This window comes from Molothrus aeneus, chromosome 3 (genome assembly GCF_037042795.1).
Source record: "Molothrus aeneus isolate 106 chromosome 3, BPBGC_Maene_1.0, whole genome shotgun sequence".
NCBI lineage: Eukaryota > Metazoa > Chordata > Aves > Passeriformes > Icteridae > Molothrus > Molothrus aeneus.
In genome coordinates, this window is record NC_089648.1 from 49,621,509 (window position 1) to 49,644,825 (window position 23,317).

Here is a 23,317-nt window from a genome sequence, read left to right on the forward strand (position 1 = left end):
CCTCAGCACGGGGTCGGACCGGATGATCTCCAGAAGTGCCTTCCAACCCTAATGACTCTGTGATTTTCCATAGGTGTAAATCATTAATTTGAGGTGGCCGGTGCTCAGTGAAGCCTTAAAAAGCAGCTGAGGCCTATTCAGTATAGAGCAGGTTTGTGGCTGGGGTGTAATTACAGGCAGGAGATGGAGTGAGTGGGGGAGAAGGAGCGCTACCGCACGGCGTCAGCTGGGAGAAGGACCGGGTCGGTAGTGCGGTGGTTTTTCTCCGCGTGTTTTAACACGCGTGGACTTGGATCAGATATTTCGGGAGAAACCCTTGGCCGTGACAGCCACCGAACACCGGCAGGCCGCCCCGCCCCGCAGAGGGTTCTGGGAGCTGTAGTCCGCCCGCGGGGGAGGTGGTGCCTTGGGGCGGGACTCCCACAATGCACCTCGCGGCGCCGCCGCCGGGCCGGGCTGGCCCGCCGTCACGTGATTTGCGCGCTGGGACGAGCCGGCCGCTTCCGCGGGGCTCCGCGCGCGCTCCGGGGGCGGGGCTTCCTTCAGGTAGGGGGCGGGGCCTGCGCGGCCGGGCGGGGGGCGCGGGGCAGGGGGCGTGGCGCCGGGGCCGGGCGGGCGAGGGGCTCCGTTCGCTTCCCGCTGCTCCCGGAGCGCAGCCGGTGTCCCGAGCCTCCGCGGTAATAAAGCGGCGGTACGTGACTGCGGCTGCCCGGGCTGCGCGCAGGGGTCTCCTCATCCCGCGAGGTAGCGGTGGTCCGCGATGGCGCCCGGGGGTGACGTCGCCGTGCCCGGGGCACCCTCAGCCGCCTCCGGGGTGTAACGGGTGTCAGAGGCGTTTCACCGGCCAGGCAGGGGGCGGGGGAGCGCCCGGTAACCGCGCACGGGTGGGCTGTGCGTGCGGAGCTGGGCAGGGCCCGTCGGTGGTGTAGGAGTGATAACAACACACAATAACAATAAGCGTGTCTCACGGTAGTGACAGCAAGTATGTGACAGTAATAGCAAGTGTGGAGCAGCGGTAACAGCAGCTGCGTCACAGCAACAACAAGCTGCCATCGGCTGAGTTTCCCTGAGCAGAGGAGGTTCTGTGGCACGGATGGGTCGCGGCATCCCCGTGCCACTGCACTTGTCAGTGTTTTGCCTGCCGTGGGCCCGAGCAGTCGTGGTATTCCCTAGCCGTAAGCCACGGGACACAGTGCTTGAGATCATTTGGAGGTACCTGTTGGCAAATAGAGCTTTTAAGTCCTGCCCCTTCTGCTCATCTAGCAGGCCGGGCAGCTTCTCCTGGAAACTGGATTCTCTTGTTCTCAGAAATGAGGGACTGCTTATCTCTGAAGGAACTACAAGTTTAATTTCCACGAGCTGTCTTTCTATTTGCCCTTATTGTAAATGCCAGTTTTAACGGATTTTTTCTCACTTTCTTTTCTTTCCTTTGAAGACATTAGTCTAGATGCAGTAAATTGGAAGAAATGGAAGAAAGGAAGATCAAGAGGAGGAGCCCAAAATCATCTTCCAGTCACTCTGCTCAGGTTGCTAACTCCAAGAAAAGCTCTGTGCCAGTCAGTAAAAGTACAGCCTTTTCCAACCCTGCCCCACAGCCTGCCGTACAAAAACCAAAGTTAAAACGGTAAGCTCGGGCCATTTGCAGACCTGGAGGGAGTGAGAGCCAGGAACTTGGCAATGCTGAGACAGTCTAAAGGTGGTTTAGATTGGCTGTGACAGAAAAGCTTCAGACTTGTGAAAAGTTTTGATGATGTGTCTTTTTTAGCAACATGATACATATTTAATGCAATATAATGGTTATTTTACAGCAAAGGAAGGTGTTTTGCACTTTTCTTGTAACCTTAATGAAATGTTACACAATGCTGTAAACTCATACCAACAGCAATTTATCTGAATGTAGCCTGATGTGCCTGATGAAAGACACAAGTTGGGTGATCAGATTTGGGCATCATATGGGAGATAGTAGAGCCCCAGATGTACAGCTGTGAGGAACAAATGAAATATTACATGACTGCAAGGTTGGAACTGACAACTGTGGCAGGAAATGAAGGACATAAATTGAACAGGATGAGCTAGAACTGGAATTTCCAGGTGTTTTGTGACTGGGGATCTCTCAGCTGGGGGAGTGTCTTGAGTAAAGAGAGACATTCAGTTCTTCAGAAAGTACATCAGAATAGTCTGTGGTTTTTTGATGATAACTTGGTTTCAGTTTGATAGCACTAATTTACTTGCATGTTAGAAAATTAGTGTTTTGGCTATGGCAGACACAGTAGATAAATAAATGAAGAGGAATTTTAAAGTGAAATGTTAGCTGGAGAGAGGTAGCAGAATTTACTGACCTCTGAATTTTAGCTGAAGATTAAATACAGAACTGTCAGCATCAGCAGAGAGTCTGTTTGAAGGATGCAGTATTGACCTGATAAATAATTAATTTCTGCAATGTAAAGTCTATACATTATTTTTCAGGAAAACTGTGTTAATACTTAGAGGGAAATATTAGTAAATACTAATGTGCTATAAATTGGTAGCTTCTGCAGTTGACTGAACAGTCTACTCAAGTCTCAACATTATTATCCTGGGATTTACTAGAAATTAATTTCTTGCTGTCCAAAAGATTGTGTAGAGAAGAAAATGTCCTTTTTGCTCTAAGTTCTGGCCATTCTTGCACAATTGTTAAACTTACCAAGCAATGCTAATACAGATAATTGTTTGAACTTATCAAGCAGGAGAGGTAATTGACATAATAATGTGAGGATGAACTTCTGCTGTGATAATGGAGTAAGAGTATTTAATTTTCGCTTTATCTGCAGGAATCCAATGAAGTAAGTTCTCAAAGACTAATAGTTTATTTTATTAAACATCAGAATCAGGTAGAAAAATGGATGACCTGTCTGTTGTGCAAACCATTAAGTCTGAAACTGAAGCAGAACCTAAACTGAGTTGCTCTGAGTTGAACTGGATATGGTGATTGTTGGACTGCTGGTTGTTTCCATAGCATATAGTCTATATGATGTTTTATAGACTACAGAAGCTCTTGGGCTGGACAAAGAATTATTATTTCCCATAAGAAAGAGAGAATTTACAGAGCATGGGAAGGGTAGGCCTTACTGTGCTTTAAACCCCATTATCTTCATTAATTAAATAAAGCCTCTTTTTAAGTCTGTGATTTTTTTTTAAATATCCCATAGTATTCTAAATTAAAATGTTTAGACTCAGATTTTTTCACTGTATCAGGTTCTGAACAGATTCATCACAAGGCTGCAGGACAGCCTCCTACCTAAACTGTATTAGGATGTAGTCTGTCTGTCTGTCTCTGGGTCAGAGATGGAACATGCTGCTTCTCACTGGTAGCTGCCTGTTTAGTTTCCATATTGGTTGGTTCACAGGGATTTAACATGGTTTTTAATTTTCATCCATGTAGTTTCTATGGGCACATGGTGCTCTGAATAAGTGCTATGTCTAGAGAGAAGTGTATGGGATCTAGGGATTTTGATGATTTTCTTGCAGGAAGGGTTGTAGACCATTTTTAGCAATTTGATGTTTGGGCACAGACGAGTTTCATTTGGTACATTAGAGTAGTGGGACAGTGGTTTTGATGGTGAGATTTATAAAATTGGGATGTAATTTGTGGGCTGAAAGAAAGAGCTCTAAGAAGATTTATGTGGAGTCAAGGTCACCTTGCAGAGCTTATAACCAGCTGTTTTCCACAGGAGTTGGAGTCTACAGATGTTTGTGACAGGAGGAGAGTATGATTTTTCAAGGGGTTTCTCTCTGGCTTGCAGATGCCTTTTGGGTGATTTTATGTAGATAATGTCTGCCTGGAAAAGTGGTGGAATCACCATCCCTGGAAATGTTAAAAAATCATGAGTGTGGTGCTTGAGGATGTGGGTTAGTGGTGAACATGGCTGTGCTGGGTTAATGGTTGGACTTGATGATCTTAGAGGTCTTCTCTGTGCTAATGCCCTATTGCCACTGCTGGGTAGTGCTGGCCCACTTTACGTTACTAAGATGGCCATCACAGATGTGTGGTCCATTGATGGTTCCTTCTGTGAGCAGGAAAGCAGACTGTTGGAACCCTTCATTTTGCAGTATCAAAATGTTGAGATAGTGATGTTCTTTATTTGTAAGACAAGCTGGAGGTCCAGTGTTTATCTTAAAAGCAGTGACTGAAATATGCACTATGTATTTCTCATTTAATTTGCAAAGCTCAGATGTACACTTCCTTACATTTCAAATTTACAGTGAAATTGAAAGCAGGAAGTAATATTTGTTTTGTTCAATTTTTTTTTTTTAGCGTAATCAAAGAGAAAGCCAAACCTCCAGGAGCTGAAGCAAAAGGGGCACAGGCAGCACCAATCCAGCATTCTTTTCTCACAGATGTATCAGATGTCCAGGAAATGGAAAGGGGACTTCTGAGTCTCTTGAATGACTTCCACTCTGGCAAACTTCAGGCATTTGGTGAGTGCACGAATTGTGTGTGCACAGTAGTTGTTTTTTATAGCTGTACAGTGGTAACATTTGCAAACAAGTGTGCTGCATGGACAGACTGCCACATGAAACCAACATAATTAATACATCTTACTGCATTTTAAAATTAGAGTTACATTGTAACGTTGTCTGTGTTGTGAGATTATTCATATGCCATTCCATTATTCCTTCCAGCAAGGAAACACCTTTCCTTAAGATACCAAGTTTAAAATCACTTATTTATGTAGGAAGAAGTAACTGTGTTTAGCACCCAGTTTTGTTGCATATGAACATGTAAGACTATTGGTAACAACTTTTATGAAATTCAATGCAAGCAGCATTTTACCTAGGTTACTCTTCTGTCTTAGCTTCTTAGTATTTTTACAACCTCAGAGTTGATGGAGGTTTTAGAAGAAATTTTGCACATTTTTGCATTCTTTTCTCCCTTGTACTAAGTAGAAAAATGCATGTTTACTTTTGCAAGTTTAGTGTTAGGTAAACGTGTCAATTCCACACTGATTTTACAAAAGAACCTGAAAAGTTTGTATTATATCAACCATCTGTTTCGAGAAAGCAACCCTTAGAGAAATCAGAATTGGAAAGTTTTTTTTGACTGAATTTTAAGTTAAAATACAGGGTCTTTCTGAATCAGAGAAAAATTCAAGAGTATAGAAAAACCACATGCATTCTAAAAAGCTCTGAGAACATTGGATAGCTACTGTAAATTCAGCACAACACAGCAACAAATGGGATGACCAAAACTTCAATAGTGAAAACACCAAGAAAGCAAATGTACTTGTAAAATTGATGTTTAAATTCTCTGATGTAAAAAGCTGCATCTTCACATCTTCATTTTTGCTCTTGGGTTTCTTTATATAAAGTTTTTACTTGTTGTTTTAGGAAATGAATGTTCCATAGAGCAGATGGAGCACGTGCGGAGTATGCAGGAGAAACTTGCTCGCCTCAATCTGGAGCTCTATGGGGAGATGGAAGAACTCCCTGAAGATAAAAGAAAACTAGCCAGTGATTCCAACCTGGATAGACTGCTGTCAGATGTAAGTACTGGGAAGGCAGAAATCATGGAACTTAGCCCACAGCAAAGCTTGGTACAGGAAAACAGCGCCCCTGTGTGGGCAGTGATTTACATTGAGGAGAACGTAGCTCTTCAATGAACCAAGGTGTGCCCTGCCCTCCTCTGGGTTCTGAGAGAACACAGGAGCCGTTTTCATTTGTTACAGCTGCTGGTTGCTCTGGGGAGGGGAGCAGGCTGGCTGCAAGCTGCCTGAGCCTGTCAGCCTGCTTAGGGACAGCCCACGTACTAGGGAACTACAACCACTTTCCCTGCAGTCCATCCTCCTACATCTGGGGAAGGTGACACATAACAAAGAGTACAGATCTGTATATTCTACACTTTGTCTAGTGTATTTCCATAAAAACCAGAATTGTTAAAATTTCTTTAAATTTCTTGAGACCAGCACATTTGGAAACTATATTTCCAAAATTTCCAAACTTAATTTGGAACTTAGCTCATTGTGTAGAATTCAGTGTAGGTTTGATTCTTGTAAGAAATCATACATTTCGGCCCAAGCTATTAGTTATTTCCTTCATTATTTTAATGTGTTCATTTCAGCATACCAGCATAATTGTTGCATTTCTTTGACTAACTGAAGTGCCATTTCTCATAATTTCTACATTTATTTTGCAGCTAGAAGAACTAAATTCATCTATGTATCCTTTTTCTAAAATGTTTATTTTGCATTATAATTACTAACTGTAGTCAAATTGCAGTGTGTTTCCCTAGTAGCTGATGCCTTTACAAGTCAGATTCCTTTGATAATGCTTTGTATTGTTTGTTTTTTAATTTTACACAGAATCAAAGTGCAAATCCAGGTGTTTATTTTCCACATTCCTCTGAGCACTGCAGGGCTCAGTACCTAAAGTTGTAGTTAATTGTGCTGCTGTGCTTTTAAATTAGTACTATAATACAGCATCAATTTTTAGGTTCTTCCAATACATAAGTGACTGTATGTTAACACATGTAATTATAGGCTGTTTTTTTCACCTGGTGATTTATTTAGCTATCATGTTCCACTTGTGTACCGCGGTGTATTGTCAGTGGCAAAACCCATCAGCAGCAGGCTCTTTCTGCATGCATCTTATTGAGACACTCTGGAACAAACATCCATAGTAATATTCCTTCAACAATATTCAGAGGCATCTGTCTCACTGATAAGTGAATTCTATTACTGTTTCATTTTTTTCTAGAAACGTGTGTGGTCGTTTATCACCGCTTGACCGTGGAGAGTGAGCTGACCTAATTTTTTATTTCTAGGGTCAGGTACTTCAGCAGAGCTTAGGAAATGGAACAAATGTGTGCTCTTAGCCCACAGAGAAGATAAAGCTGAATGTCTCAGCATGTCTTTCACGCTGTGCTTTTGATAAGCCAGGATGGCAGCGGACGAGTGCAGCACTCAGTTTACTCTGCAGTCTGGTTATTTCTGTTGTTACACACTTGGTATGCATTGAGGAGGTGAGGCTCTGGTTTTTGGGGCTTAAGATCCTGCACTGGGATCTACATTTCCTGTGTCTTCAAGCAGACTTCATAAAAGAGGACAAGTGGAATGGGACAATAATATGCAATCGTGATAAAAATAATCTGCCATTGCCCTTGATCCCCATGCTAATGCTGTAGGTATGTAATGCTCAAATCTCATTGAGAAATATTAATCAACTGGTGGGGGACTAGCACAAGACTCACCAGAACAGTTTGTCTGTTACCCAGAGTAAGCAGAGTTTCATGTAACACTGCTGTCTTGTTCATGCCTTATCTGTATGTGAAAGTGTTATTCCTTAATGATTGGCTTCAGCCAAAAGCTACATTTAGCCGATGCTCAAGATATTCCAAATGGTACTACAGGCTGAGAGAAGATCTTTGTTAAACTGGATTCTCCAGCTTTGCTTTTGTTTTTCTGGACAATGGAATCAAGAAGAGTTGTGACTTTGTGTTGTTTTTTAATTTTACACAACAAAGAATCAAAGTGCAAATCCAGGTGTTTATTTTGCACATTCCTCTGAGCACTGCATTATGCCAGGGCTCAGTACCTAGAGTTGTACTTAATTGTGATGCTGTGCTTTTTATTACTGCCTTACTTAACAGAAAAATTGGAGAAACTTAGGAATATATTTCTTCTGCTCAGTGTTCATATGGTTGAAAGTGGTACATGTATATAAGTTCATTGGCATTTCTCCAGTTTTTATGAAGGTACTGATAATGTTGCCTTTCTGATCATTATACAGACAATCTGCTCACTGTCTCTTTAGTGTTTTGTTGATTGGTGATGCCACAGATAATTTATTGTTAATAAAGTGAAAAGTTTTAAATATATGATGTTTCATTTGCAGAAGCTGCTATTGGTTTGGCTGTGTTAGGAAGATGAGTTTTAGCGTTGTCCAAATGTTTGCAGAGTTTACATTTTTCCGTACTATGAATAATTATAAAATCTCATCAAATTGGAATTAGTGTGCATGCTAGCAGTCCACATAAATTAAGTATTGTGAAAATCCAAAACTGGGTAAATAGTTACTGTTCAATAAATCCAGGATAATCAATTTTGTAGTTACTCTGATGTTGTAAATAGATGATACCAATTGATGATACCAATTAATTGGTATCATCTTTCTGTGCACAGCCAGAGGGGAAAAAAATCAGGCTGGTTTTAGATCGAAAATTTCTATCTTGGTCCATCAAACCATGTCTTTGGTTCTAGATTTATTTTATATTCAGGTTTTAGGCAATACATTCAGATTTCGCACTGATTTTACACTTACTGAACAAGGAATGGAATCTTTATCCTTCTACCTGAGTGCAAAGCTTGTATCAGCCCAGAGTGGGCACATGGCCACGGAATAGAAGATTCCTTTTGTTGGGCATCTTTAGAGAAGAGGCTCCCTCAGCCACAAGATGTAGTTTTGGACTGTGCAGCACCAAGCCTGCAGCACACTGGGGGACAGAAGGATCCTTTAACCACCCCGACTGCTCTGGCTACAGATTCAGCCTCAAATTCCCTGCCTCACCTATCATGCACATCTCCATGATTTACAAACCAGTAGGAGCCCAGTGGTTGTCCCCTCAGGTTGTTCTTGTTCTTTACATAATTTATCTCCTTCGTTGCCAAGATTCTCTAGGAGTTTGCATAAAGGAACCTAGGAGTCCCTGCCTACAACTGGGTATGTACCTGTGATGTTGTGAAATCCAAAGTCAGCCTAAGAGAACTACAATACAACAAGCTTCTCACAGAGTGAAGCCAAGGTTGATGTTTGTTCTCCACACACACCCCTCTGACCAATAATTGGGCAATTTCCATTTCTGCACAGCACCTTCTCACATCAGCACTATGCCCTTGTTTCTGGGCAGACTTCTGAGCAAATAAGTAGCATCTTTTAGCCTCGTGCCTCATACCAGGTGTGGCAAAAGTGACTAGTAGAGCTGCAGTTATACAAACAAAATTGTATTCTTGCAGCTCACTTGGATGCAGGAGCAGAGCTGTGTGCTCGGGAGCAGCCTCCTGCCAAGAAGTGCAGTGTATCACAAGCATTGTAACGCACACTCGTCCCAAAACACACCTGTAATCTCAGAGTTTAGATATTCTCTATTAGAGGCAGCTCTTCTCCGTTTTTGGGCTCTGACATCAAACTGCTTAGGCTTACTATGTCAAACACATTTCAAATCACTTACAAACATGTTGGATGACTTGATCTCGTTTCTGCAGCAATGTATGCAAGGACAGAGGGTATAATTTGAGATACAGACATAAACTAATACCTATCTCAAGCAGCTGTTTAGAATTATACAAGAATTAGCCCCTTTTTCTTCAATTGCTTTAAGCCTGTGGGCAATTACAAGTCACCAAGAATTTGCACTAATTACCAAATAATTGGGAAATTAGGAAATTCTTTTTCCCTTACCTCCTCCTGGATACAACTTTGTGTCTTTGACACGGTCCATTAATGATTGGTGCTTATTAACTTGGCTTCATACAAGAAAATTTTGTAGCAACTTTTGAGATACTGAATTCTTTTATGTGGTAATGAGCTAATCACATTTCTGGGCTCCTGCAGGAAAAGAAAAAAAAAAAAACCTACTGTAACATATTTGTGGGAAGTCTTTTGTAATTAGAAAAGTATGTAAGTGGCTGCAGAAAATGAGTTCATTTTCTATTATGTTGTTTCCTGAAGAGTTGTTTGTGGAGATAAAAGTGTATTAAATGTTTAATATATTTACCAGTGTGAGTTTAGGCCAGTGCTGTGGTTCAAAAACTCACACTGCTAAATGGGTTTGGTGTTTGGAAGAATGTCCTCTTTGCTGCATCACTGTGGGGAATCTGGGGCACAAGTTACATTCTCCTCTATATTTCCAGTTGAAGGCAGCAACACTAAGAAACAGATGGGCTGAGTCTATTAGTGCATGGCTGGTGTCACTTCCAAAATTTTGGGGTTTTTGACAATGCAATTGCCTATGCAGCACCAGGGCTCACTGGCAGAGCTTTACTAGATAGATGTGGAGGGGGACTGGGGCAGTACCAGGCTTGTTGCTGGCAAGATGTGGGATGAGATGCAGAGGTCAGAGGGACAGGGTGGTGGCAAAGGTCCTCTGCTGCTCTCAGCTACGTGCTCTCCAGTGCTGGCCCCACTGGAGCACACCTGCAATCCCAGGGACTCGTCTGGTAGCAGAAGCCAACAGGAAAACACCAAGGAAGAAACATGCCAAAGAAATTAAGGACTACTCCTTTGGGAAAGATTGATTCTGCAATGAAACCAGACACTGCAGATTTCTGAATCAGCACTGAGCTTTGCTGGAATAAAGCTTTACAAAGAGACTTGTGGCACACATCTGCAAGACCTGTACATCTCTCTCTCCTAAGTAAAAAAAAAAAAGGAAACCTTATGTTTTTAGTAGATGATGTTAGATATAAATTTTAAATCTTAAAAATCAGTCATTGTAATAGACCATAATTTTCCCACTATTTAGAAAGAGTGAGATTAATATGAGACCTCCAACTTACAGCTCTTTAATCATATTAAACCAACAAAAACCAGAACATGAAATAACCAAGAACAATTCCTAACAAACAGAGGCTGGGACCAGACTGAATGAATGAGCAGTTTGCAAATTATCTGATCATCCTGATCAAGGCAATATTGCAGAATCAAGCTGAAATACTAAAACAGATACAGTCTAACAGTTAAGCAAGTGCTAATACAAGAAATATTATACAGAACTCTAAAAACTGCAACGCAGGTGTGAAGGAAAATAGGTGTATGTTACAACAAAAATCTGTGCCATCTTCATGAAAATTTTAAACCCAAAATCCTACCTTACAATCCAAATTACATCTACTGTCAATTTTAGACAGTACTCACTTTGGATTAATTCAGATCAAGACAGTTTTGAGCTGTGACAGTTAAAATGCAACCCTCCTTACATCAAGATGTAATAAGATTTTCCACAAGAGAAAATAAAGTCTACATGAAGAGGTATTTACAAAAAGGAAGTTTTAAAACCTAAAAAAACCCTAATGTTCTAAATAGGGGTTCTAATGTTCTAAATAGACAAACAGATAAAAAACACTGACAAAACTGGTTTTGACATGAAAAGTTCTGAGAAATTATCAATTTTAGCATGTTTTTGGTTAGCAAATTCACTATGGAGGCAATGTGGTAAAAACCATACAATCTGTCAAAATTACCAGCCTCTTAATTTTGAAAAAAATGACATGAATAATTACTGGTTTTCTATAGAACATCTTGCTTTAATGCTACTTTATCCTGAAAGGCTAAATGCAAAGTAAACCAGGGAATATGTGCTTTTTGCATCCCCTTCTACAGCAAAAGGACCTCCTGACTGGTCCATGATTTCTTGGCTCCTTTGGATGAGAAGGCAGGTGACCAAGTTCCTTCACAAGGGCAGTGAAAGACAATGGATTGAAGCTCTAGAAGAAAGGCTTGTTATAAACTGAACCACTCTTCTTCCAAGGCAGGATATGTAACAGAAAAAACAAGTAACATGCTCAAGGCATAGCACTTCTGCATTTTCTGATAGAATACAATGAATTACAACTTCCTACAAAATTCCTTTCATTTTTTTTCTTGAAACATACTCTCTATTTCCATACCTTAACTCAAGCTTTTTATCAGCTCAAGCTATGCAAAATAAGGCACAAAAGCACTTACTAGAGTGCTGAATTTCACAGCATTTTAATGAAATACACACCTAAGTTAACATAGGGATTCCCAAAGTATTTCCTTTGCCTTCTGCAGAGAAATCATATATTGCTGAAATTCCTTACTATACATAAATTTCTTGCTAAGCCTGACACAGCCAGTCAGGGATGCTAGGCCTTCAGAAGCCCTCAGGTGAGTGTTCACAGCAGCTGTTGTAATGCTTATTCCACTTCCTCCTCCTCCAGCTGTCAGGAAAATAATGGATTTTCAATATGAAATCAATTTATTTTCTTAATATGCAACCAGTCTTTCAAATGCCAGTGTTCCTTACTTGCCTTTTGGTTGGACACTAAAAACCACAGGCCCTTTGTAGAAAATAGTCGTGATCCAGAGTGCAGTTTCTTACAATGAACTTGTTCCACTCCACAGACCATCCCCTCTTCTGTGAGTCTCAATGCAGCCTTACTTGAGCCAAAGCCAGAAAAGCAGTCAGACCTCTGAGGTGAAGTGACAGACAGCAAGAGGCGCCACTGCAGCTCTAAGGGATACACCACAGAGTGTACGTGCACTGCAGAGCATGATGTAGCTCCCATCTCCCACAGACTGGGAAACAATCAGCCACACGTGGTTCAACAGCAGTATTGCCAGAATTTGGGTTTCCATCAACATACCACTGAAAGTCAGCTTAAATTGCTTTTACTAATTATGACGTTTTGATAATTTCATAGGCCTCTCATAAACAAGACCAGTCAAAAGAACAGAGTAATTTCAGCTGATTCCAGATTAAATGAATCAATATATGTAAGAATGAAAGTGTCAAGAATATATTCTACCAGAGATGAAATATAATTCATCTAGTTTTCTGTGACCCAGAATGCTGGTGAAGTGTGATAAACAGTACTAAGAGTCTTCTTAAAGCTTTGTATTTAAGCTGTGAGATCACGAACTTCATGTTTCATTGTCACAATACCAAATGTTTTAGTATTATAACTAAACAAAGGCTGTTTTGGACAATAATTTAAATGCAAGACATTGAATACCTATATACCAGTAGGCTGGAAAAAGGTACTGTGAAATCACTTTGAAACACACTAACAGTGTACAACCAGGTACAACTAGTGTACAATCAGTATATGCTTCAGGTACAAACAATGTACAATCTATCTTTAAAGCAGAAACTGCACCTTTAAAACCCATTTTGACAATTCAAAGAAATATTACCCAAACAAAAGCAATTAATTCAAAGACTCCTGTGAAGTTTATATTTTGCTTATGTACTGTCAGGACAACCCTATATTGTCTCATTTGGTTATTAGTATGTAGACATTATTAACATCTTTCCTAAACAATCCCAAGTTCGTTGATAAAACTATTACAAGAACATACATTTAATTTTTTTTTTTTGTTTTTAGATAATGAAGTCCTTGGTTTTCATGTGTTTTCCTCTCGACAGCTGTATGATCAAAGATTGGTACATCAATATACGTGGCAAGAGAAGCATGCTGCATAAGCATGCAAATATATTAAAAATAAACAAGTTGTTTTTTCATCTTCCCCACAGAGTAAGAACTGCATTGTTATTACTCACTTTGAAGTAAGGTGCTTTTGCAACACATTGCAATTTCATGAAACTACATTCCACTAGAAACTAAGACTAGAATGAGCTGGGAGTCAGGAGACAATGATTTACTATTTTTTACCATTTTAGGAAAAAGTGATTAAGGCCAGGCCACCCATAAAGTGACATTTAGAGACAAACTGCACAGCTGAAATCAGAAGAGTAATTCTCAACTCTGCCCTAAATGTAGAGAAACACAGCACACTCTATCCATAAGGGACAGAGACATGTCACACAAGAAACAATGCTGCACATTTATTTTCTTTAGTTTTAAGTTTTTATAACCTCAACTTTGTTTATCCCACATAAGACATTTTCAGTAATATGAGATAATCTAGTTCATCACAATTGCAAAGAAAATGAGGTGCATGTGAAGTACAAAAAAAATACTCGCTTACATTGGATAGACTTAGAATACTGCTCAAAACAAAGTGGCTTTTCAGCTTTTTACCTTTGCATTTTGGAAATCTTCTCTGCAGTCCTAAGATAGGCAATGAATGGAGAAAAAAGCAACTCCAAAGCAGGTGGAATGAAGAAAGAGGCACATTATTAGGAGACACAAAAGAAACACAAAGAAGAAGAGACATTCTTCCAATGACAAAGTCCAGAGAAAAACATTCTCCCGGTGTTTCAGAAAGGTCTGCTGCTGTCCATCCATCCCAGCTGGGTACATCAATCACACTCCATACTATTTAGTAGTCTACATTTATACTTGCAATAGAGAGAGCACCTCTTTTGTACTGTACATAATTCCTTGCCCCAAAGAGCTTACAATCTAAGTTCATACAAAAGAATGCATTAAGTAGCTGGATCAAGATCAAAGAAATGAGAAAGACAGGGAGATAATTTCGTAAGGGATTAAAGTTGGGTTACATTACTAAATGAGGTAACTTCTGAACATCATTGGCAGTGATGTTCTTAAGACATTAAGTAGTTTTTCAGTTAGAAGGTCTTCTGATCATGAAAAACTGGTTTAAAATGTACAGAATGATGCATTAAAAGTAATCCACAAAAATTCTTAAAAATAGATTTGTTGGCAAGACACAAAAAAGTTCAGATTGCCAAAGTTCTTCACTTTAGACAATAACTTGTCATTCTATTAGGAAGATATGGATGTTAGAGAAATTCATATGTACATGTAACATTTGAATGTAAAAGGCTTTTTACATTTAAGCTTAAAATGTTAAATTCTGATTTAAGAATCCTGTTGCTATAAACACAGGCTTAATACTTAAATACTAATATGAAAATAGTGCTATTTTAAAAATGTATTTTAAATTTTAAAATAAACTATGGACAAGATACAGTTGGTTCAAAAGATCAACATTCTTTAACTGCAGTGACTCCTTTTCCCGCTTTTTAAAAAAGGGAAAAATGTTTTCCCACTCTGTTCCTCCTACTTGTCAGTTATAATAGAAGTGATCAGTCCATCAACTTTAAAGTTTTAGTTTACACTGGGGAGGGTCATTTGTTTTGCTGGGTTTTTCTTAACATTTCCCTATTCATATATAGTTTTCTGAAGTCAAAGCCTTGCACTTTAAATAATATTTATATGTCACCTTTGTGACCATTTAGCTATCATTTCTTAATCCCTTTACATGCAAACAGAAACTACCATATTTCATGCAACTATGACATCCTTTCAAACCAGAGAATTTTGCTTTAGATTATATATATAAACCATCTGCAACACTTCCATGACATTTGAAAAAGTTATAGTAGTAAAAATTCACCCTAATTATCCAGTCCAAAGAGAAATACTTATTTTTCACCGTAACAGCATAACCAGTGGTAAATCTGACTTGACCTATCCTTTTGGAAGGGAAGCAGATGTTAAGCGTATTTAATTTATGCACAGAAGTGAGACAGTGATTTAAGGACTGCTAACAGAGGATGATTTTAATTTTTAAAGGAAGTTTTTGAGGAAATCAAACCAGATATTAAGCCTAAAGAACTATAAATATATTTGACCCAAGTCAATACTAACATTTACTTTATAGAAATTACATTTGTATTAAATTTTCTCACAGGAGGATACAAAAGGAGTATAGCCACAGATTACCAAGAGAATCACTTCTGATCAACAGCTAAAAATGAGGGAAGAAAATGGCCAAAAGATTACAATCAATCACTTCTTGAACATGCCACAAAATTACAAGAAATTACCTGCAAACCTGTAATAAAACCCTCCCCCTTATTTGAATGAGTTTCAATTCCCAGGTAAAGATGAATCAACAAAATTAAAATATTGTGCTGTTTTATTGGTGTAAAAATCACACAATTGCTAGTTCTGATTCTGCAGAGATACATCCATGCAGTTAAACATCTATGATCCCACAGCCAGAAGAAGCCATTAAATAGAATACCTGCTGTTAGTCAGCAATTAATGCAAATTTACATATGAGATCAAAATGTGTGTATCGTACAATATACAACAAATCCTAATACAGTACATCAACCTGAAGAGCAAGATACACTCAAGGAACTCTGTTAATAGTGAAGCCTGTCTATATGCCAGAGAAGTAAGGCCTGGAAACAAGATGACAGAAGGTACCCCAGAATTCCTAAGAAGCAAAACTGTTCATTTTTTGTTTTTTTTTTTTTTTTTGCTGGGAATTAGAAGTTTATGGAGGTGTTGACACATTACTTGACAATACAATTTGTTATAGTGAAGACTGGTGGATGTGATCTGCTATTAAAAGGTAACATGTGAGACATGCAATGACAGATGGTGCTTAGATAATGTGCAATTAATGTTTGGGACCTACACCCAACTCTTTTCACAAAAGGGAGAACTAAAGAAGACCTGTTTGATAGACTACCAATTGTGCCATAAATGCTTCTACGCATGCGGCTGAATCAGGATCATGAATGGATAAAATGTGAACACCTGGCAATCTGTGGTTACATACTCTGTAATGTATGCAACAAAAATCACAACATCCAATCCAGTTGATATGGCAAACAGCCTGCAAGAACTCTTCCAACCTGAGTAAGCTGGGGAATTGCAAAGAGGCAGGCTTTCTAGAATTGTGAACAATTTCCAATTGTGAAAGGCAGCTTGGGAAGTAACATTGGCTGATGACACATTAGTAGTTTGTCTCTTTTCTGGCACAAAAAAATAAATGCCATAGTGAATGAAGAGTTTATGTGCTTAAAGGTTAAAATCAACTGATTAGCAACCTTCTTCTGCAAAGATGTTTCAACAGGAAAGAAAAAACTATGAAAAAATTCCAGTTGGCAATTTTGGTGACAAACTCTGCAAACTCAAGTCCAACAAAGATCACGGATGCCCACCGAGAAAGATGTGAGAGGCAGTGTCACATTCAAGGAAAAAGTAGTTGTTTTTTTTTTTTCTTTCTGTACTGAAATTAAAATATTTAAAATACAAAAGTGGACAAATCGACAAAACAGAACCACAACATTTAATGTAGAATAGAGTGCATTGAGCTAGATGCATGGATATTTAAATAGGCCTTGAAACCAATACCCCTTTCAAAATTAGTAAATTCACAGTTAACGGCAGTAGGCTTAGAGGTGAGAGAAGGGTCGAAGTTGTTCCAGTTGGACTTCCAGGGAGATTCTCTCTTCAAGAACATCCTACAAAAGAAAGATTTTCTACTGACAGTCCACAGGGAATGAGTACTGAAAATTTCCTCATGCAATCAAAATCTGCTTCAGTTTGAAAACTAACTTATATTCTGGACTCCTGATAACTCCTCCTAGACACTTAATAGAAGATTGCCTGGATGGTAATTACTTATCATTGGAAATCAGTACTTTGCTCACAGGTGATGCCAAGTATTTTTTCCTTTCTTTCAAAGCACCCAAACCCAAACTTGTAACCAGATGCAAACCCAACTATAATATTTTCAAATTAAGTCTAAAATGTTACAGAGGTAAGCTCTCACCTGAATTAAGACTATTGGAAAACTCAGTTTTTGCCCCTGGTTTTTCCTCTATGTGAATTTTATGTACATTGATTCTCATGAACAGTAACAAGTGAAATTCAGGCTTGAGTTTTTAAAATCACCTAACTTCCATTCTAGACAGTATCTTATTAATTCATGTTTTCATTTAAGATATTTTTAAAAATGATCTTCATAGTTAAAATTAGATATCTTAGGTAAGAAAGATGGCAGGCGAAAGACATTAAGCTGATGCCTACAGATAGCTCAAAACAATGACAGCTGACCTAGATAAACAAATTACTATTGTTGCACTAATTATTAAACTGCAAGTTTTGTATTTCAGATTATTGTATTTGTTTAAAAATATTTATGACTTATAATTTTATTAAGACTTTAAGGCTTGCTTTTCCTTCAGAAGAACACAAACCACTTCAGCTGCCCTTCTCAGTACTGCTTTTAAAGTATGTGATGATGACAACAGGTAACCTAGTATTGATAATGTGAGGTAAAATTTTAGTGTAGCTAAAAGCAGATCAATACATTGAAAAATATGTGTTGTAGCAGCAAAAGTGTGATTTGTAATTTCACAAAGCTTGCCACAAATAAGTATATTCTATGATCTACAAAAATAGCTAAATATTTCATGTCAATATCCTTGACTATATTTATCAGTGGATTGCAGAGATGCCTGTTACTGTGCATCACTAACATCTTGCTCTCTGAAGCTCTTCTCTTACACAGACAAAGAGTAAAGCCTTACCTTTAGTTGCTGCTGTAGTTCACTGTTCAATCTGGCCAATACAGTGTTGGTTTCCTTGTTACGTCTGATTGATGCCTGAATTGCTTTCTTGTCTTTCCCCACTGATCTGAGAAGATATCAGAAGTACTGTAATAAGTAATTTTGCCACTTAGCTGAACATCTCACTTATAGTCCCCCTTCTTTAAGTGAGCAGAATCCTCTTTTCAAAATTTTTTTACTTGTTATACTGTTACATGTTTCTGCTTCTGTCTGTCTTTTGATTGGGGGGTGATGGTTGTTGTTGACTTTGTTTGTGGTGTTGGAGCTTGTGCGGGGGTTGTCTCAGGGGGCGATTCGAGCTGTTTACTGGGAGGGTCAGGAAGTAGTTTAGTTAAAAATGCCAGCTTTGGGAGTTGGAGAGAAGGGTTTGAGTCCTTTCTTCCTGAGGTGGGGGGGAGGGGGTAACTCTAAGAAGGGATTTAGTCTTCAATCTTTGGCTTACAAGACCAATGTTTTTATAAACTATTAGAGTTAATTAAAGTTTGAGTAGTTTGTTTTCTAGGGCGGCCGCAAGGGGGAATAAAACTAGGATGATTGTGAAGTATGTGAATGAGGCTAGTTGGCCAATGATGATGAATGGTTTCAGCCATTGTTCTACTGGCTGGCTGCCCACTCAGGTTAGGATGAGGATGTTGGCAACTAGGGTTCAGAACAGGATTTGTGATAGGGGGCGGAAGGTTACTGATCGCAGTTTTGATGTATGTAGTAGTGCAGTGAGGAAGAGGACGAGGATTGAGGCGGCTAGGGCTAGTACGCCTCCTAGTTTGTTTGGGATGGATCGGAGGATGGCGTAAGCAAATAGGAACTATCATTCGGGTTTGATGTGAGGAGGAGTGACTAGGGGGTTGGCTGGGGTAAAGTTTTCTGGGTCACCTAGGGGGTTGGGGGAGAACAGGGCTAGTGAGACGAGTAGGGAAAATATTAGTACGAATCCTCTTTTCAAAATTTTTTTACTTGTTATACTGTTACATGTTTCCGCTTCTGTCTGGCTTGGTTAACCATGTTTGTTTGCATAGAAACACAGATATCTATGTTTTATATATGCACATAGAGTTGGTTTCAATCAAAGAGCACACAGCGCATTTTAAAAACTTGTCATTATCAACTTTCTGAAGGCCCAACACAGCATACCACATTCATTTACCTCCAAGTAACTACTGCAATAGACTATTTTCATGCTAGGACACACAGACTGCACATTTTGGACTGTTCATAGAAACCATTTAAAATTAAACTCTACATCTTAGTACTTCCACCACTTATTTCCAACATACTTGCAGAAGTTAAAAAGAGTTCACACTCCAAAATTCAAAATCTCTTAAAAGTCTCCCAACAGTAGCAGCTTTGGGATGACCATCTTTAAAAACCAAAAACTTCTTAAATCATTGAATTAATCTAAATTAAACACACTGAAATTGTTTGCAACTCCTGGAACAGAAAGTGTGTATGCTGTTTAAATGTAAACTTTCCAGTAACAGATGTATTTATATACTTCTTGGGTTACCTAGGAATAGATGGCTGTGAAGCAAGAACAGCAGCTATGACACCTGTTTTCTGTGTATGTTCCTCAGCTTCAGGTCTTAGCTCATCTTCTGATTTTAATCTTCTACGAATAGGCTTCGGTGGTGGAGCAAGTGGGGTAGTGCCTTTACCCTGAAGAGGAAAACACAGCCTATTAATTCTCTCAAACTACATTTTATTTAGATTATAACCTGGTAGCTTGTGTTTCATATTCAGTTACTGAGGCAACTGAATTTACAACCCATCAGGTATTTTCTGATGGACATCTAACTGCATTCTCATTTGGTCTGGAAAAAAACCCGAACTACTAAATCCTACCATGTGGTGAAAAGCAAGTAAGTTGCTTCACAGTGACAAAGAAGTGTGCAAGCAGAAACAGCACAGTACAACTGAGTACTGCAAACACACAGCAATGCAGAGCACACCTTCCCCCCACTAATTATATGTCTGTAACCAAATAAAAAGCTACTGTTAATCAAGTTCTGCACTAAACATTTTGATCTGTTTCAAAAATTTGAAAACTTACAAGTATCTTTTCTGCTGTCTCAAGAATAAATCTAATCATCATCATCTGCTGCAAAAATTCACCATACACATGCCTATTTGAAGCACCTCTTGGGCTTAGAAAACTGGGTTCAGGTGGACGCATATAAAGCTGCTGTTGCAAATCAAAACAAACATTTAATTTCATATATATCAGACTACTGTGCTTTGTTCCAAGGGTACTTTGCATACCGCACTACTGGGGACATTTGCAGGTGCTTTGTCTTCAACTCTTCCATCTGCTTTGGCAACTCTAAGGGAACTTGCAGAATCAGAAGGCTTTTCAACCTAAAGGAATATAATATATATTGCATTTAGAAACCTACTTCTAAACATATACTTCATCTGGGAATAGTTGGAATAAAAACAAGTATGCTGTGTTCTGATACATGAATACAGTTAACACCTAAAATTCTAGTTCAATTCTCTTTTAGAAACATAAGTCCAATGTCATGAGGCACAAAAGAGGCTGTGGCCTGATCACAAACTGCTGTTTCTGCTATTACAGTGCCACTATTATCTATTTGTCACTGCCAAAGGTTAATCCCTCCAATGGAACAAAATGTGACTGTTCCACATCCACCTCAATGCAAAACAATCAGCAAGCTTAAGTTAAGCAGTTTGCAGAGGCAGTTTAAGCTGGCATAGCTGGTTTTGCAATGAGGTACATGGAGAGTGCTCAGATGGGGCTACGTCACTGACCTTGCTGAACAAGTGAAGCAAGACCATGCTGCTGACAGCTGGGAGAGCTTTAAAGCGCCACAGGGACTTTTGCAAGCAAGGATGAAGAAGTGTCACAGAGAACTTACAATCTAGATAAAAGCTACAAATTATCAAAGGAGAACATGAAGTAGTTTCTGCAATAGCAGCTAGCAATGACATTAATGCTTCCCAGCTTTCCAGTCCTATGTCTGTCGTAGGAAACAAGTTTTTGTAAACATCTTTAATGATAGAAGGATGCCAGAGGTCTATTCACTTCAGCTGTTTGTCCAATGACTTCGAAGAAAAGCAAATTAATGGAATTTTAGCAGATGTTTACAATACATGACAGTCATCTCCTTTATTAAGGCATGTCTTTTTTAAGACATTATTTAAAAATTACCAGCAAGTCATTTGGAAGACTGGCAAGAATGAGCAGAAGAAAGGTTTTGCCTGTGCTAAGTCTCAAATTATGTGTATTACCAACACAATTATGTTTGTGCCCACGTATGCTAATAAGCACAAAAATCTTTTAAATTACAATCAAGAGCTGAGACGAAAAGAATTCCTTCTGCCTAGGTGAGTAGCAATTACTAAATAAGTGCAGCAGTGTGCAATGTAATTGCTTTCTAGCAATGGATTGAGACATCATAAAAAACCAAAACAGAACAAAAAACCCAACAAACAACACATCACTGACAGAGAACAGCAGAAATAGGTTTTAACAGAGTCTCATAATTGTTGGTGGTATTAGAGCAATCAATAAGATCTTCTACTCACCTGCAAGGCTTCTGAGTGTGTTTCAATTTCATCTTCTTCCTCTTTGTTTACACCTGAAAGAGCAAATGCCTCAAACTGGCTGAAATCTGCAAAATTTGGCTGCTCTGGTATTTGTTGGGGTGAGGTACTGCTATGAGCTATTAGGCCATCAGCATCCACTGAGCGATGCACATGAGGACCTGTGCCCTGCAATAAAATAACAAAAATATTTAGGGACAGAATGTTAAGGATTATTTGCCTTTTTAGTGGACAAAAATTTACATACTATCAGTAGGACAACATGCATCTCAGGCAAGACATGCATGAAGAAATACTTAAGAGAATAGAAGTTCAGATATGCTACTATCCAGGAAATAAGACCAAAGAGGGATGTAATGTAGCACTAGCTAGACTCATTCAACAACAGATATTTCTGCTGTCTGGGGGCTTGATACAGACTTTCAGTCTAGTTTCACAGGGAAACATGCTTATGTAATCACTGTGTGGAATATGTCTGTCCTTGTATACTCCCTTCATCCCTTCAGATAATTTTTGAATCCTTGTAGACGATTTCTAAATCACTGACTGACTTCTGCTGCTAGTAACTCAGATTCTAACAAGTAGCTGCTGGTGAGAAACAATTGAAAAGCAATTTTATCTGCTCCATGTCAGATCTGCACAGCAGTTGAAGGATTCAGCTAGATAAGACAAAGAAAAAACTTTTTCAAGATGTGCTTTCTACCAAATCAGCTAACTGATATCACTCAGACTGCAACTGCAAAGATCACCAAATCTCTGACAAGAAGTGGAATCCTTTTGGGGGCAGGCATATTACATAAAGCTCTGCCCTGTGCCAGACAAATGGAAGGCAAACCTTTATTTTGCAAAACTTTGGAAAATGGCTCTCACAATCTTTGTTATGGCCTATGCACTATACAGGAATAGACAATGAAATGTGAAAGGATAACTTTTCTCTCTTTCCCACAATTCAAAGCTCTAGAGCCACTCATTCCTCAGTATCTGCCTTAATCCCCACCCATGGTTCCACTAGAAGCATTTTTTTACTTAGGAAGTACTAACATTTGGGTGTATTCTAGCCATCATTCACATCCTGGTGCTTTCAAAAATATATCAAGCAATGATACTCATTTAAGAGATATATTAAAACTCAAGTTACATAAAAATAATGCACCAAGTTAGAATATAATTTTTCAGAAGTGACATCACCTGTGAAGGCTGTGGTCTTGGAGGCACTGCAGGCGGATAGGCAACAACTCCAGCCTGTTGCTGTCCTGTAAAAGATGCACCACATTTGGCCAAGACTGTTATTTTGTACATTACAGGGCTATCAAATTTCCTTAATTGTCAATATGAAGAAACATTGCATTGTGCCTCATATTTGCCACTTGTCATATCTGGGCTCATAATTATAATGTCACCTCCTTTCAAATTGCCAGACTGACAAAACCAGGATTAATCACAACATGGATCTTGTACAGACATTGTCATATTCTTCTGGTTTTAGGATCTTAGTCTTTGGGATTTTTTTACCCTCATTACAAGTTCTGAGGATTTTCTCATACTTTGTGAACCTGAATTTAAAAGTACTGATAAGTCAGAAGTCCAATAAAAATCCTTAAGCAGAGCAGCAGAAGTGACTTTAATAATTTCCTCTGACATCAAATACTAAATACCCATCTTTAATACAGGTGATTCCAAAAAGACTCCCCTTGAAAATTTACTGGCATATGCAATTGATTGGATGTGGATATACAACCA

At 39.0% G+C, this 23,317-nt stretch overlaps 2 protein-coding genes across 13 annotated transcripts in view; one reads left to right on the forward strand and one right to left on the reverse strand.

Moving 5' to 3' along the window:
• The first annotated feature begins 437 nt into the window (after nucleotides 1-437).
• CCDC28A (coiled-coil domain containing 28A) lies at nucleotides 438-8,076 on the forward strand. Of its 3 annotated transcripts, none has more exons than XM_066546881.1 (6): nucleotides 438-546; nucleotides 1,436-1,624; nucleotides 4,295-4,458; nucleotides 5,368-5,522; nucleotides 6,173-6,195; nucleotides 7,335-8,076. In XM_066546881.1, the coding sequence occupies exons 2-6, from the start codon at nucleotides 1,467-1,469 to the stop codon at nucleotides 7,387-7,389; spliced, it is 555 nt and encodes a 184-aa protein (XP_066402978.1). In that variant the 5' UTR covers nucleotides 438-546; nucleotides 1,436-1,466; the 3' UTR covers nucleotides 7,390-8,076. The 3 variants fall into 3 exon arrangements, with proteins under 3 accessions (XP_066402978.1, XP_066402979.1, XP_066402980.1); XM_066546882.1 differs by lacking the exon at nucleotides 438-546 and adding an exon at nucleotides 578-691; XM_066546883.1 differs by lacking the exon at nucleotides 438-546 and adding an exon at nucleotides 864-1,212.
• A 5,470-nt stretch (nucleotides 8,077-13,546) lies between these two features.
• REPS1 (RALBP1 associated Eps domain containing 1) overlaps nucleotides 13,547-23,317 on the reverse strand; it is a 64,750-nt gene continuing 54,979 nt past the window's right edge. For 9 of the 10 annotated variants that reach the window (XM_066546891.1, XM_066546890.1, XM_066546893.1 and 6 more), the window contains 6 exons: nucleotides 22,766-22,830; nucleotides 21,560-21,745; nucleotides 20,273-20,368; nucleotides 19,521-19,669; nucleotides 17,978-18,083; nucleotides 13,547-16,906 (listed from right to left, as the gene is read on the reverse strand). In XM_066546891.1, the coding sequence (XP_066402988.1) occupies nucleotides 16,838-16,906; nucleotides 17,978-18,083; nucleotides 19,521-19,669; nucleotides 20,273-20,368; nucleotides 21,560-21,745; nucleotides 22,766-22,830 (671 nt within the window). In that variant the 3' untranslated portion in view covers nucleotides 13,547-16,837. The remainder of the gene's footprint in view (nucleotides 16,907-17,977; nucleotides 18,084-19,520; nucleotides 19,670-20,272; nucleotides 20,369-21,559; nucleotides 21,746-22,765; nucleotides 22,831-23,317) is intronic. The other variant, XM_066546894.1, reaches the window with a different exon arrangement.

Excerpts from the sequence above, each read along its gene's own strand:
- CCDC28A (XM_066546881.1), top strand. The coding sequence starts at position 1,467 with ATGGAAGAAAGGAAGATCAAGAGGAGGAGCCCAAAATCATCTTCCAGT. Across the intron at positions 5,523-6,172 it reads TGGATAGACTGCTGTCAGAT|CTAGAAGAACTAAATTCATC; the intron begins GTAAGTACTGGG and ends TTTATTTTGCAG. Across the intron at positions 6,196-7,334 it reads GAAGAACTAAATTCATCTAT|CCAAAAGCTACATTTAGCCG; the intron begins GTATCCTTTTTC and ends GATTGGCTTCAG.